The following is a 12305-nucleotide window of genomic DNA, read 5'->3' as shown; positions in this document are numbered from 1 at the left end:
TTCTGGCCAAAGAATATCCTTGTATGGCTGCCCCACATGTTGTTCATCTGTTTGTCGGTTGATGGACATATGGGTTGTTTCCACTTTTTGTCTGTTGTGAATAATGCTGCCGGGAATATTTGTGTATAAGATTTTGTGTAGACACATGTTTTCATTTCTCTTGAGTAGAGACCCAGGAGTTAACTATACAGTTAAGATTTTGAGGACGGCCAGACTGATTTCCATCCTCCCTTCCCACCAGCGGTGTAGGAGGGTCAGGCAGCCTCTCCATTAGGTGGGGGTTGGGAGCTGTGGAGACAGGTTTGTAGGAGAGCTTGTGGGTGTAGCTAGGAGTGGAGATGGAGGAGCTTTTCTTGGTTGGGATTAGGGGAGAGGGCTCTGTGAACCGCGAAGCCTTCCGCACTGTGACTGTCTCTGGGCCCCTAGGCTCAGCTGTGAAGTCACTCACTATCTTTAAAAATAATTTTGGCAAAGAATGTTATAAATTGGAGGTGGTTCTAGAAGACTGATGTAGCATAGGCTGGAATATTTTTTAAACTCCATTTCTGCTGGAATCTGAAGGGGAATTGGGAAGGAAGTTTAATATTTGCGGTTGAACTCAAGAATTAAAGGAGATTAGCAAACAGATGAAATCCTCCAACAAATAACTACTGAGTTCCCACCACTGTCCGGGGTCCTGAGGATACTTGGTGAGCAAAACAAAGCCCCTGGTTTCCCCAGACTTTCATTTTAGAGGGGAGACAATTACCAAGTCAACCAACAAACAAAATCTGATAGTACTAAGTGCTATGAAGAAAATAAAATTGATAAGTGGATAGAGGATGGTGGGTGTGGCCATATTTTAAATAACATTGAGGGAAGCAAAGGCATGAGTGATGGAAGGAGGAAGCTGGGCTGGGGGCAGCATCAGAGGCCAAGGGCCCCGAGGATACGAGCCCCTAGGCAGGCACAAGCGCGCCGCATTTCAGGGGCAGCAGGAAGGCGGGCCGAGGAGGCTGGAGAGGTGTGGTGGCCGGGTCACAAAGGGTAAAGTATAATAGGAAATCATTGGAGGGTTTAAAAAGACGACTTTGTTTTAGGAAAATAGAGTGGAGACAAGAAGCCACTTAGAAGGCTGCTTCAGCTGCCCAGGCCAGGGATGAGTGGTGGCGGTGGAGGTGGAAGGAAGTGGTTATGTTGGAAAAATGTGACAGTGAAGCCCCAGGACTGAGGGATCATGGGACGTCAGGGAGGAAAGGAGCCAGGCGGACACCTGAATGTGGCCTGAGAACAGGGTCATGATGCTGCTGTTGGCCGCATGGGAAAGCCTGAGAGAGCAGGGGAGGGCGCGGGGCAGGAGCCCAGGCGGAGTTGGGGTGCGGGCTAGACGTGCCGGTGGAGGTGAGATGGCAGAGGGGGCCCCCCTTGGGCTGGAGGCACAGCAAAGACGCATCAGGGTTCATGGAGTGTACGGTGGGGTGGGTGAGCCCCTTAGCAGGGAGCAGGGCTGGGCACAGCCGTGGGCCCTGCTGAGGGTGAGATTGGGAGGGAGGAGCCTGGGAGATGGAGGTGGGAGTCCCAGGAGCCAAGTGACAGCAGTAGCCAGAGAGTGGGAGAGATCACCTGTTAGATGCCTCAGGAGGTGGGCCCAGGTGATCCTAGTTGACCTTGAGAGGAGCTGGTGGAGGTGGGCATGTTTGGAGCGGGGTAAAGAGAGAGGGGCAGGTAGATATATATGCAGACAGGGAGTATAGAAAATTCATGATGGTTTTTCCTGTAAAGATCATGTTCCCCACCAACCCATCACCACGGATGGTGACATTTAGGAGTCAGGGCGGTCCCTTTGTTCAGTCCCCCCACCCAGGACTGTGTCCTCCTCCTTCACCTTAAAGCATTTTCTATTCGCTTTTACAAGGGAAACTTCTTCACTCCATCTTGACACATCAAGCATGACATCTGACTAGCTACAATTTGGCAGTTTGCCAGTTTCCATCTACTAGATTTAGAAAAAATAATCATTCTACCAACACCATCCATCCTAGATTTACATTTCAACCCTCCAGACTGAAAATGATCTGTGCCCCAGGGTGGGAAGGGGATGCTGCCAGCTGTGCTTTGGTGGCTTGCCTGCACCTGGGTGTCAGAAATGGCAGGGCTAGCACGCCGACGTCACGCCTGAGGCCACCGGGGGGTTTCTGTCTCCAGTGACCACTGCATGCTGCCCAGAAGACGGTCGCCCTGGGCCCGGCCTCAGTCATTCAGGGGTGAGCCCGGTGCGGGCCACCTGGCAAATGGGGGTCCTGCAGGGAGGGGGGCCGTGGGGGCAGGAGCAGCCGTGAGAAGACCCCTTTACATCTGCTCTTCCTTTCCCCTCAGGTAAGAATGATGGCTCCATCGGAGGGAAGCAGTACTTCAAGTGCAACCCCGGCTACGGGCTGCTGGTGAGGCCGGGCCGGGTGCGCAGGGCGGCGGGCACAGGCCGGCGGCGTAGCGCGGGGCTCAGGCTGCAGGGCGCCCCCGAGCCCCGCAGGAGCAGCACCCTCTCCGGCTCCGCCACCAACCTGGCCTCCCTGACGGCGGCCCTGGCCAAGGCCGAGGGCACTGCGATGCTCCGGGCCGACCGGAGCCACAGGAACCCCGAGAACCGCAAATCCTGGGCCAGCTAAGCCGACGCCCGATGCATGCCCTCCCTGGTGGCATCCTCCCCCGTCCTTCCCAGGGTGACACTGACAGAGGAGGTGGCCGGTGCCCCTTCCAAGGCTTTCTGCTGACAGCCCTGGGGTGGAATTGGAGCTGAGTGGGCTGTGTCACCTCAAACCCCCTTCCCCTGTGGGGGGCAGGGCCATGAATGCTTTTTGCACAGTGCAGGGCTGGTAACCTCTCCCTGTTTCTCCCAGGTCTCTGGAAGCTTTATTTCGTCGTCTATCCAGAGAATGAGGAGGCATCTCCGCAGGGTAGCGGGGTTGAAGGTTGCATGGGGAGCAAGGGAGCGAGGGCCCCGTCTCCATGTCCCTGGGCCTGGGCATTTCCCCACCTGGGGCTGTTGCTCTGGTTTCTGTTCTGGCAACCCTGTTAATCTCTTAATTTAAAAAATAATCATAACTAGTGCCTTTCCTTCCCTCAGAGGCAGGGTGTCCTCCTTCTGCCGCTAAGGCTGGCACCCCAGCCACCCACCCCAAGTCCTGGCTTGCTCCTCAGACTCATTGCCTCCCTCTTGCCTCCAAATTCCCACACCACTCACACGTTCCCGTAAGTGCCTCCGCCTGGCCTCCTGGGACTTTGGCACAAGGGCCTGTGTGCCCAGAGAGGGGCCCTGGGCCTGACTCCTCACCTTTCCCTCTTAGAAGGTTTCTTAGAGGTTTCTCTGTGGGTGTTTTAGTGTCTTTATATCTAGAAAGTTTTTTCTTCTTTGCCACTTATTCCCTTAACAGAGTGCTTGGAATATATTTATTTATATTTATTTTTACAAAATTCAAAATTGTTCGCGAGCCACAATCGTCTGCCCGGGTGTGAGTGCCCACGGCCTGCCTTGCACGTCACCACCTCCGTGGCCATTCGGGAGCTGCCAACCTCCTGCCCCGGGTGGAGGTTCCCAGAGGGGGCAGAGGATGACTGCCCCCCGTTATGTTCCTTTAGTGCAGATACACAAGTGGCCTTATTCTAAGATGACAGTGAAAACTTGGAGAATCATGTTGTGCTTCTGCAGTCAATGACAAAGTCAGTCAGAGGCATCATGACCTTATTTGGTGCAATTTTGGTTTCTGGGAAGGCCCTTAGACCAGTTTAGCTTCTCGGCAGTTCTCTACCCTGACTTCCTGACTCAGCCTGGGGGCCTGTGGCTTGGCAGCTGGGCCCTGGAGGAAGAGCCCTCCCCCGTCCCTGCGGCTGGCCCTGGTGTTTATCCCTGGGACCTTTGCCGAGCCGAGGACCAGGTCCGGCCTAGGCAGCGCATCTTGGACAGCCCGAGACATCCCAGAACATCACCACCTCCTGCCAGGACCCATCTGGTCCCGGAGCCCTTTCCTGCTGGGCTCACTGGAATGGGGTCTGGGGAAGCTGGGAGCCTCGCAGCCTGGGGTGCTGTGGGGGGCGGGGGGAGCGCAGGGCTGCCGGGGCCCATAAACCTCCCTGGGGAGCCAGGGCTTCTGGTCTTTCCTAAGGCAATAAATAGCCCAGTGACCTCGTGCTGCACATTCGGCCACCTTCCCTGCCTGTCACCACGAGGGCCTTGTGAGCCTGCACTGGAGCGACAGCCTGGAGGACCCCACGCAGCTCAGAGACGGAAGGCCTGCCTTGGGATTTGCACGCGGCACTCTTGGCTTCCTCTTTTTTAGTTCTCACGTTTAGAGTTAAAAAGGACATCCAGAAAGCTTCTTTTTGAAAAATCTCTGGTTCTCCAGGGATTTGCAGCCCCTCAGGAGAAGGAGTGCCAAGTTCCCTGCCCCTGGGTGGGCTTTGTGGGGCCTGGGGCTGCCGCCTGCTCAGATGCCCCGGGGAGGAGCGGAGGATGACTTAGCTTCTGGTAGCCACCCTCGGGGATGCCTGCCAGACGGGCAGCTGTTTGCGGGGTTAGCTGCCCCTGCTGCCCCTCTCCCCAGGCTGGATAAACTGCAGGCTGGGATGGAATCGGTGACACAGCTTGTGCTGGCCTGGCCACCATCCCACCCCAGGGTCGCTGATGAGACCTCAACCCGCCCAGAGCTGTGGGGCTGTCATTTCCAGACAGGAGGACAGGGCCAGGCATTTAAGAGCACACCCCTTTTAGCTTTGTCTCAGCAAATAGGCACGGTTTGAGAGCTGGAGGGGTCTTCTCACAGAGAACAGGCTAAAACCAAGGAAAGTTCAGTGACTTTTTTCCAGTTTACAGAAGTGTCAGCTTCTGACTCGCAGCCCGGGCTCCCTTGTCCCGGCGAAGCCCCAGCCAGTCACTCCTCGGAGCACCATGGCCCCCTCCCCACCGCCCCGGCCCTGGCCCGGCACGGCACAGGGAGCAGACGGCCCGGCGGCTCAGAGGCTCTGCTAGGTCGTGTTCATTTAGCCCAGCGCTCGGCGGGCTGCTGGCTGGCCCGGGCTCCCCGGCAGGGCCTCCGAGCTCAGTTCCCCCAACAGCCGCCTCTGGTGTCCATCCTCGCCCGCCCAGCAGCCCTGGCCTGGGAGGTAGGTGTCTTTTTGTTTCTCCAGTCCCGGCGGCCTGGTCTGCCCTCCGAGAGGGCCGGCCAGGAGGACCCTGTCACCTTCCTGGCAGGGGCATCGTGGGCCTGCGACCCCGCCGTCTCAGGCAGGCCCTACTTTTAGTTCCTTTCTGTCTTTGGCTGGCATTTTGGGGAACACCTGCTGGGTGTGTGTCCCTGAATTAAGTGCTGTCAATTCTGTGCTCTGCTTTTCTACTCACCCTCCTTCCCAGCACACAAGTTCTCCATAAAGCCTTTTCTGTTGGAGAGTTTTCTCTGTGTCCACCGTCATGTTTGCTTCCCTTCTCTGAGGGGAGTAGCTCTTCCCACAGTCTCAGGTGACCTGCCCAGGGGCAGGAAGTCCTGCACTGAGCTCTTGGAGAGCAATGCTGTAGGAACGGAAGGTGGTTTGGGGGTTCCTGATCCTTATTAGCAAAGCACTTGTTGGAGCCCATTTGCCCTGTAACGTGGTGTCAACAAGCTTCCATAGAACCGCCTTGGAAGGTCAGTGGGGGATGTTGTGCTCTCGTTTTATCATTTGGTTCAATTAGAATAGAATAGACTGTAATGGAATTACTGACCTGAGTGGGTTTTTATTAGCTGGAGCTGCAGGCACAGTGGAAGAGCTGGGCGTGCTTTCCTGCAGGCCTGTTATCCGAGGAGGTTTCGGGACCAGCTTCTTCTCTGTCTCCCACCCTCTCCGCCTCAGGCAGCCCAGCGCAGCTTCCCTCTCCCCTGGGCCTGCTTTTTAAATCTTGCCTGTTTGCTTTGCCTGTGATCCGCGCCCCCGCCGCGCTGCCGCCCTGCGGCGGCCCCGCCCGTCTGCTCCCAGGAAGCCGCGTTTCCTCAGGGCCCCTGGCGGCCCCTCGGCCTGGGCTGCAGCGAGCGCCCGAGACTCCAGAGCGGCTGAGCGGAGCTGGCCGGGCCGGGCCCGGTGTCCGTGGCCTTCAGCTGCTCCTGCAGGGGTGGCGCTCGTGCCCAGTGTGTGGAAAGGTGGCTGTTTCTCCGGGGAGGCAAGCGCTGTCGCTGCTCTCCAGCATGGTAGCTGTCACTCTGCCTGGGCTTTCTTCGAATGAAGCGTGTTCGGGGCCCGTCCTGGTGGGGTGTTAGAGGGGAGACGTTTGTCCTCTTGGTATTCTTGGTGAGCTGTTCCCAGGAGGTCAACACATGGGCTTGTCCTGTGCTGGGAGAGGGTGGCCTGGCCACGCAGGCTTCCTCGTCCCTCAGCATCGCTGTCAGAACACAGCACGGTTGACCTGGCCCTGCTGACCCGGCTCTGGCCCCACGGACATCCTGGGACCCATGAGGGCAGGGGAGGCAGTCTCTGGAAGGACAGCGTGGGGGTGGGAGGCCATGCTGGATCCTTGCAAGGGCGCGGGTTTGCAGTCCTGACCTTCCTGTCTTTCTTGCTCCACAACCTACACATCCCTTCAGGGCCAGCGTGTGACGGGTCGGGCAGGGTGTCCGCAGGAAGCTCATAGCACAGCGTCGCTCTCCTGCTCGCCGCCGGCTTCCTGGGAGCTCAGGGAAGCGCTGCTCTTTCTAGGTGGTGAGCAGTGTGTGTTTGAAGGAAGCCTGCGCTGCTCCAGTCTTAGCGTTTTTACTCTGGCTTCTCAGCGCAGACCAGTGGTAACCTGTGACTGGAACAGCGGTGACATGCAGTAGATCTGGTCACTAAAGCCATAAGCCCAGGCAGTCCTCACAACCCAGTAATTGTTTGGCCGAAGTTGTGGGCTCCAGAGTCCTGTTAGGGTAGCAGGTCGAGGGAGGGGCTCCATTTCATCTGTCTCCTGTTCTCACCTTACTAATAAACAGACCTAATTTTAAATAAAGTGTCAGCATTAGGATTCGAGATGGGGTTCGTAGCAGGTTCCAAGGCTCTGGGATTTGGTATGACAGCATGGGCTGTGTGGATGCTGGGGCCAGGAAAGGGATGCCTCCATAGTGCAGTCTGTGGCTCCAGGCGCCAGATGAGCGCCCCCAGGCCTATGTCAGGCCCGGGCAGGACCCTCCTGGGCCTCTGCCTCACACTCTGCACACGCACAGTCACCACCGACCCCAAACCCCAGGGGACTTTGGTGGGCGGTGGGGGGTGGCTGTTCTGGATGCCCAGCCAGAGGGAGCAGGACGGCAAGAAAACACGGCCAGTGGGTGTGGCTGGCGTGAAGGGCCTTGTGTGTTTAGTGAGAGACTTGAGCTGTGAACGGGACGGTTGAAGAGTTTGAAAGGCTTAGAGGTGTTTAGATCCCCCGTTACTTCTTACATTTTCTCCTCTTGGCCTAAAGTGAAGCTGTATATATGTGAAACTGACTAGAAGTTCATGGCTATTTATTTTCCTGGCTGAGATTAGCCCCATTTGCCCGCCTGTGGGCCCTCGTCTCATGGTGCCATCAGCTCCCAGGGCGGCCACCTGCCTGTCTGTCGTGTCTTACCTCTGGGGACCAGTAGTGCAGCCTGTGTTTTATGCCCAAGACACTGACTCGATTGTCCCCACATGCATCTCTCTCTCAGTGAAGTTCATCATGCCTTCTGCCTGGCTGCTGACACTAATTGTGTTGGGAGAGCATTGGAAAATCTTCTCTATGTGCTGAGTTCTGTAAATATGATGAGTTCACATGTGAAGAAGAGATTTTGATCAGGGGAGTATACTGATTTGCTACACATGAAATGGGTGTTTAAAAAAATCCAAAGACTGTGTAATGAATTGTAAAGACTTAATGATTTGTATTGTATAATGAACTAAACCTCTGTAATTTTGTACCATATATGCCTTCCGTCATATGACCAGCAGCTTCTAAATAAAACCAGATGATTTCTTGCCTACATCTGAGGTCAAGTCTTGTTGCTTTCCCCTCCCCACCCTGCCACAGGAGTGTTGGGCCTCATTCTAGATTGTCCCACAGGCCAAGAGGTGGCCTGGTTCTGAGTGATCAAGGTGAGCTTTTCAAGATCGAGGCTAGAAGAGGGAGGTTCAGGGAAGCAGCAGGTCCCCCGAGCACACCTCCTCAGCCCTTTACTCTTTGTGATTTGGACTAAAGAACCGGGGAGGCCCTCCTGTTGGTTCCGTGGCATCTTACACCCCTTAGTTGAGACCTCTTACTTGAGCCAAAAGCCAATAGAAACTTTCTGGTGGCCCTAGACCTGAGGTAATTGGAGCTTCTGGGCCAACTGGGAGACAGCTGGCCAGGGAAGTGGGGGTGTCCTAGGGACAGACCACTCTCTGGAACAAGGATGTCCCAGCTCTAAGGCCATGGCTCCACTGTCTGCCTTGACCTGCATGATTGGCCTTACGCCAGACCCCCCAACTGGGGAGCAGAAGACTTCTTTCCACTGCTGCACAGATGGGTTGACCCTCGAAGGTTCTGCAACAAGATGTTGGTGGGGGGAGGAGTATAGCTGTGGATGCTGACAGGGCCGGGTCAGATCCCTGCAGGCTGTGGGGCCCGATGTTATTTGTTGGCCCCCACTTGCCCATGAGGCCAGCATCCTCAAGATGTGGCACCCAGCTGTGGTCCAGCGTGGGTTTGCAGCAGCCCTGGGGATGGGGGGCCCAGACCCCCTGACCTGGGAAGATAAGCAGGCGTCTTCTGAGATTGCCTGCAGGGTCCTCCTTGTGGTCACAGCTCCAGTGAGGGAGGCAGTCAGCCCAGTGCGCCATTTCCACAAGGACGCTGACTCGCTGGTGGCCCTGCGTAAATCTGTTTTCTTCCCTGCGTCAGTGAATCACTCGGCCTTCGTCTGATATAAGTCCTCACAAATGTAGGGCTGCAGCCACTTGGAGGGCTGATTGGAGGTGGCCATCAGTCAGAGCACACTTTAGCAGGACTTGTTTATATTCATAAGTGCCGAAGAGTTGTCTCAGAGGTAAGCACTGCCAAATGATGACAGAAATTTTGGCAGCCCGGAGCTTCCCTGCTCTGAGGCAGGAGTCTGATTGTAGAATTGATCTAGCTCCTAGGATACATCTCATTTTTCGAGCTGCTACATACTCTCTTGCAACTCGATGAGATCTTTGTCTGCTTGAGGCTGAGGGTTTTTCTGGTTGCTTAGACCCCAAAATGGGCTCTAGTGGCTGTGTCACATTTAGTTCATTCATTCACTCAGTGAACATCTGTGTACCTGTCCTGTGCCGGGCCTTGTGTGGCGTACAGGGCAGGCAAGCAGTCCTGACGAGGCACACAATCGGGTGGATCTGGAGTGCATGGTGCCCGTGGGAGGGGCCCCAGAGGCTTTAAGGGTTGAGAAAGTTCAGGCAAGTGTGTTTGGAAGACTCGGAGATGAAGGTGGAGGGGGCAGTGTTTCTGGGCAGGTGGGGAAGACTTCTAGGCAGGGCGTGAAGGATGGAATGAGAAAGAGCAGTTTTGGCCCAAAGGGAGGAGTGTGGAGTGGGGATGGTCCTCGGTATCCCCCACCCCCATCTCCTGCCTACCTCCACTTGGCAACTTAGACAGGGTTTAGGGGCAGCTTCGAATTTTGGATAGTCTTTCCTAATTATGTATAATGAGAAGACAGCAAGAGACCATTTACTTCTCAGGTTTTCTCTGAAAAGGGGAAAGTAAATCAATCTGAGTCTTTTGAGAGGGGAGCCTGGGCATTTTGTCCTCGAGTCCTTAGAATTTGATCCCAACCATTGGATGCCTTGAAACACAAACAATGAAGCTTCAGTGTTCTTTCATTTTGTTTTTTACTGCTAAAGGTGAAGCCCCAGGAAACGTGGCTCTTTTAAGAAAAGGAGGTGGATATGGCCTGGAGTGGGAGAGTGAAGGTGCATGGAATTTCCACTGCTCAGCACAGTAAAGTAAAAGGCTGTGGTCCTAGTGGTAGAGAAGCTGCTAGGATCCTAGTAGTGTTAGGATGTGGCAAGAATGGTGGGAAGCGAGAAGGCAGGCAAGAACGGTGGGAAGCGAGAAGGCAGGCTGGGAAAGCTGGTGCCCGCAGTGAGGGGACCATTGGGCGGGGAAGCTCTCCTGGGTCTAAGAGAGAACCCGAGGCAGCCCCGAGATAGAGCACTGGTGGGAGTCAGAAGTGGACACGTTTGGGGGCTTTCCTGAGTGCTGGCGCCCCTCTTGGCCAGGTAGTGGTTCACTGTCACCTTGACCTCTTCAGGCGTTCTCGGGTCTCTGGGCACACCAATCCTTTGTAAAGCACAAAGGGACTGATATTCAAAACAGAATGTGCCCACCCCCCGCCCCCGCGCACCCTTTGTGAGTGTCAGGGCACTTCCCAAACGACTGTTCTTACCCAAAGAAATCCCGGCCAGTCTTCGTTCAGTTATACATTTTATTCTCTAATAGGTACAATACTAAAATAAACACAAATTAAAAAAAAGTTTTATTAAAACAAAACTGTACAAAAAAGCAGTATACTACATTTTAATTACAGAACAGTCTACTGTCCAAAAGGCACTAATCCAGAATAGGAGATACAATGATACAGGACTCATTTGAACTATTTTAATCAATACAATAGAGCACTTGTTTCTTTGACCATTTACATCTAGAAACAAGGGCTTTTTGCTACAGTCATTACACATTGTTATAAATATGAGTCCCACAGGTGAAGGTGCAGTATCACTCTCCCTAGAAAAGGGTCACATTGAGAGGGGCTGCCTTGGGGCTGAGAGGTGGGTGGGCAGCGGGGGGCGGGGTGAAAGGGCCAACTGCCCTGGGCACATGGAGCTGTTTTCTGGCCTGGCCTCTCAGATGGTTGGTTTCTGGCCATTACTGGCAGCCACTTTACCCCCCTCTTGTGTGTTAGCACCGGGAAAGTGGGTTGTGAGATGCTTCAGGAACCTCGGGCTGGCGGTCTGGGTGATAAAACACCAGCAGTTCAGCAGAGGGGAGACCTTTTGGTAACCTGATCTGAAAAAGGCAGCAACTACTCAGAAGAGGGACAGGGAGCCCAGGGACAGCCAATGAGCTGGGCACTCCATACAGCCAGAGAGCCCCCTGCTGCTTCCTGGGCAAACGTCTGGCCCAGAGACAAGAGGTGCTGCGTCCCCTCCCGGTGGAGAGTCTCTGTTAGAGAGATCTGACAATCTTTTGTTTTGGAAGTTGATTTCTAGAAGTGGGATTTTGCTTCCCAGAGCCCATGTCCTCCCTCAGTCCCGCCTCAGGACCGCGACTGGCTCCTGGGCAATATGGGGCTAAGCTCTGTCCGCTTAACCATGTTTGGTGGCCCGGACAACTCTCTAAACCCCAAATTTCATTCTCTAATGGACTCTGGACCTAAGGAAGAGAGATACTGCAGCTTTCCAAACAGTGTCATACACACAGAGGACGAAGACAGGCATCTGATGTTAACAAAAATAAGTAACAAAGAAATAGGATTAAACCAAATCTCTTCTCACAGCATCCTATACTACATCCTCCTTCTGCTTAGCAGAAAATTGTACGTACACAAAAATACAAATACACGATTTTGTAGAACAGTCTGATTTTAATATATTTATATATATTTATATTTATACGAGTGGCAGGTTAGTTCATTATATAGAGCTTTTTGCACTTTTGGCTCATATGCAACAAGGCTTATAAATTCAGCTTTAGCTTTTTCATTCAGGTTTTATAGCTTTTGAACAATTGTTTTCACATTTAAAGCAGCATCCAATTTGCACTAGGAGTTTGTGGTGATCACAGGAAAGATGGGGTCAGGAGGTTACTGACTGGGAAGGCAGGGCCAAGGGCAGATATACATTCCAGTGTGTGTGGCGATGTCAGAAGGATTGCTATGGGACAGAGTTGACCATGATGACCCCTTGAGGTAGACTGAACACCTTACAGCAGACTCAGACACAGGTGCGACTCCCCTCAGGGACACATGGTGCACAAGATGGGGGACAGAGACCAGGAGACACCAAAGGGAAACACAAAGACTAAGACACACGACGGCCAAGGCAGGGAGGGCGCTCTGCCCCAAACCCACGTGGCAGGGATCCCACATAGCCCGTCGCAGGTACTCGAGTATTTGGTGGATGCTAAAGATTCTTAGGCAGTCCCAAGGCATCTGGTCCATGGTATCTATCAAATTACAACTGTCAAACTCACTTTCTAGTTTATAACTTGCTGTGCCAGCTAGTTCCCACCCCTATGATGAACAGACAAAGCTGCACATCGTTCCACAGTGGGAATTATTCCCCAGCACTCTGTGCTCGCT

At 54.1% G+C, this 12305-nt stretch overlaps 1 protein-coding gene across 3 annotated transcripts in view; it reads left to right on the top strand.

The window, feature by feature from the left end:
• Positions 1 to 5939, top strand: part of KIF13B (kinesin family member 13B) — a 192544-nt gene extending 186605 nt beyond the window's left edge. For all 3 annotated transcript variants that reach the window (XM_087437381.1, XM_087437383.1, XM_087437382.1), the window contains one exon: positions 2356 to 5939. In XM_087437381.1, the coding sequence (XP_087293507.1) occupies positions 2356 to 2645 (290 nt within the window). In that variant the 3' untranslated portion in view covers positions 2646 to 5939. The remainder of the gene's footprint in view (positions 1 to 2355) is intronic.
• The last annotated feature ends 6366 nt before the right edge of the window (positions 5940 to 12305 follow it).

Source organism: Ceratotherium simum, chromosome 12 (assembly GCF_057802395.1).
Source record: "Ceratotherium simum simum isolate JZ-2026a chromosome 12, ASM5780239v1, whole genome shotgun sequence".
Lineage (NCBI taxonomy): Eukaryota > Metazoa > Chordata > Mammalia > Perissodactyla > Rhinocerotidae > Ceratotherium > Ceratotherium simum.
The sequence above is the reverse complement of the archived record's forward strand: the minus strand, read 5'-3'. Positions and strand labels throughout refer to the sequence as shown.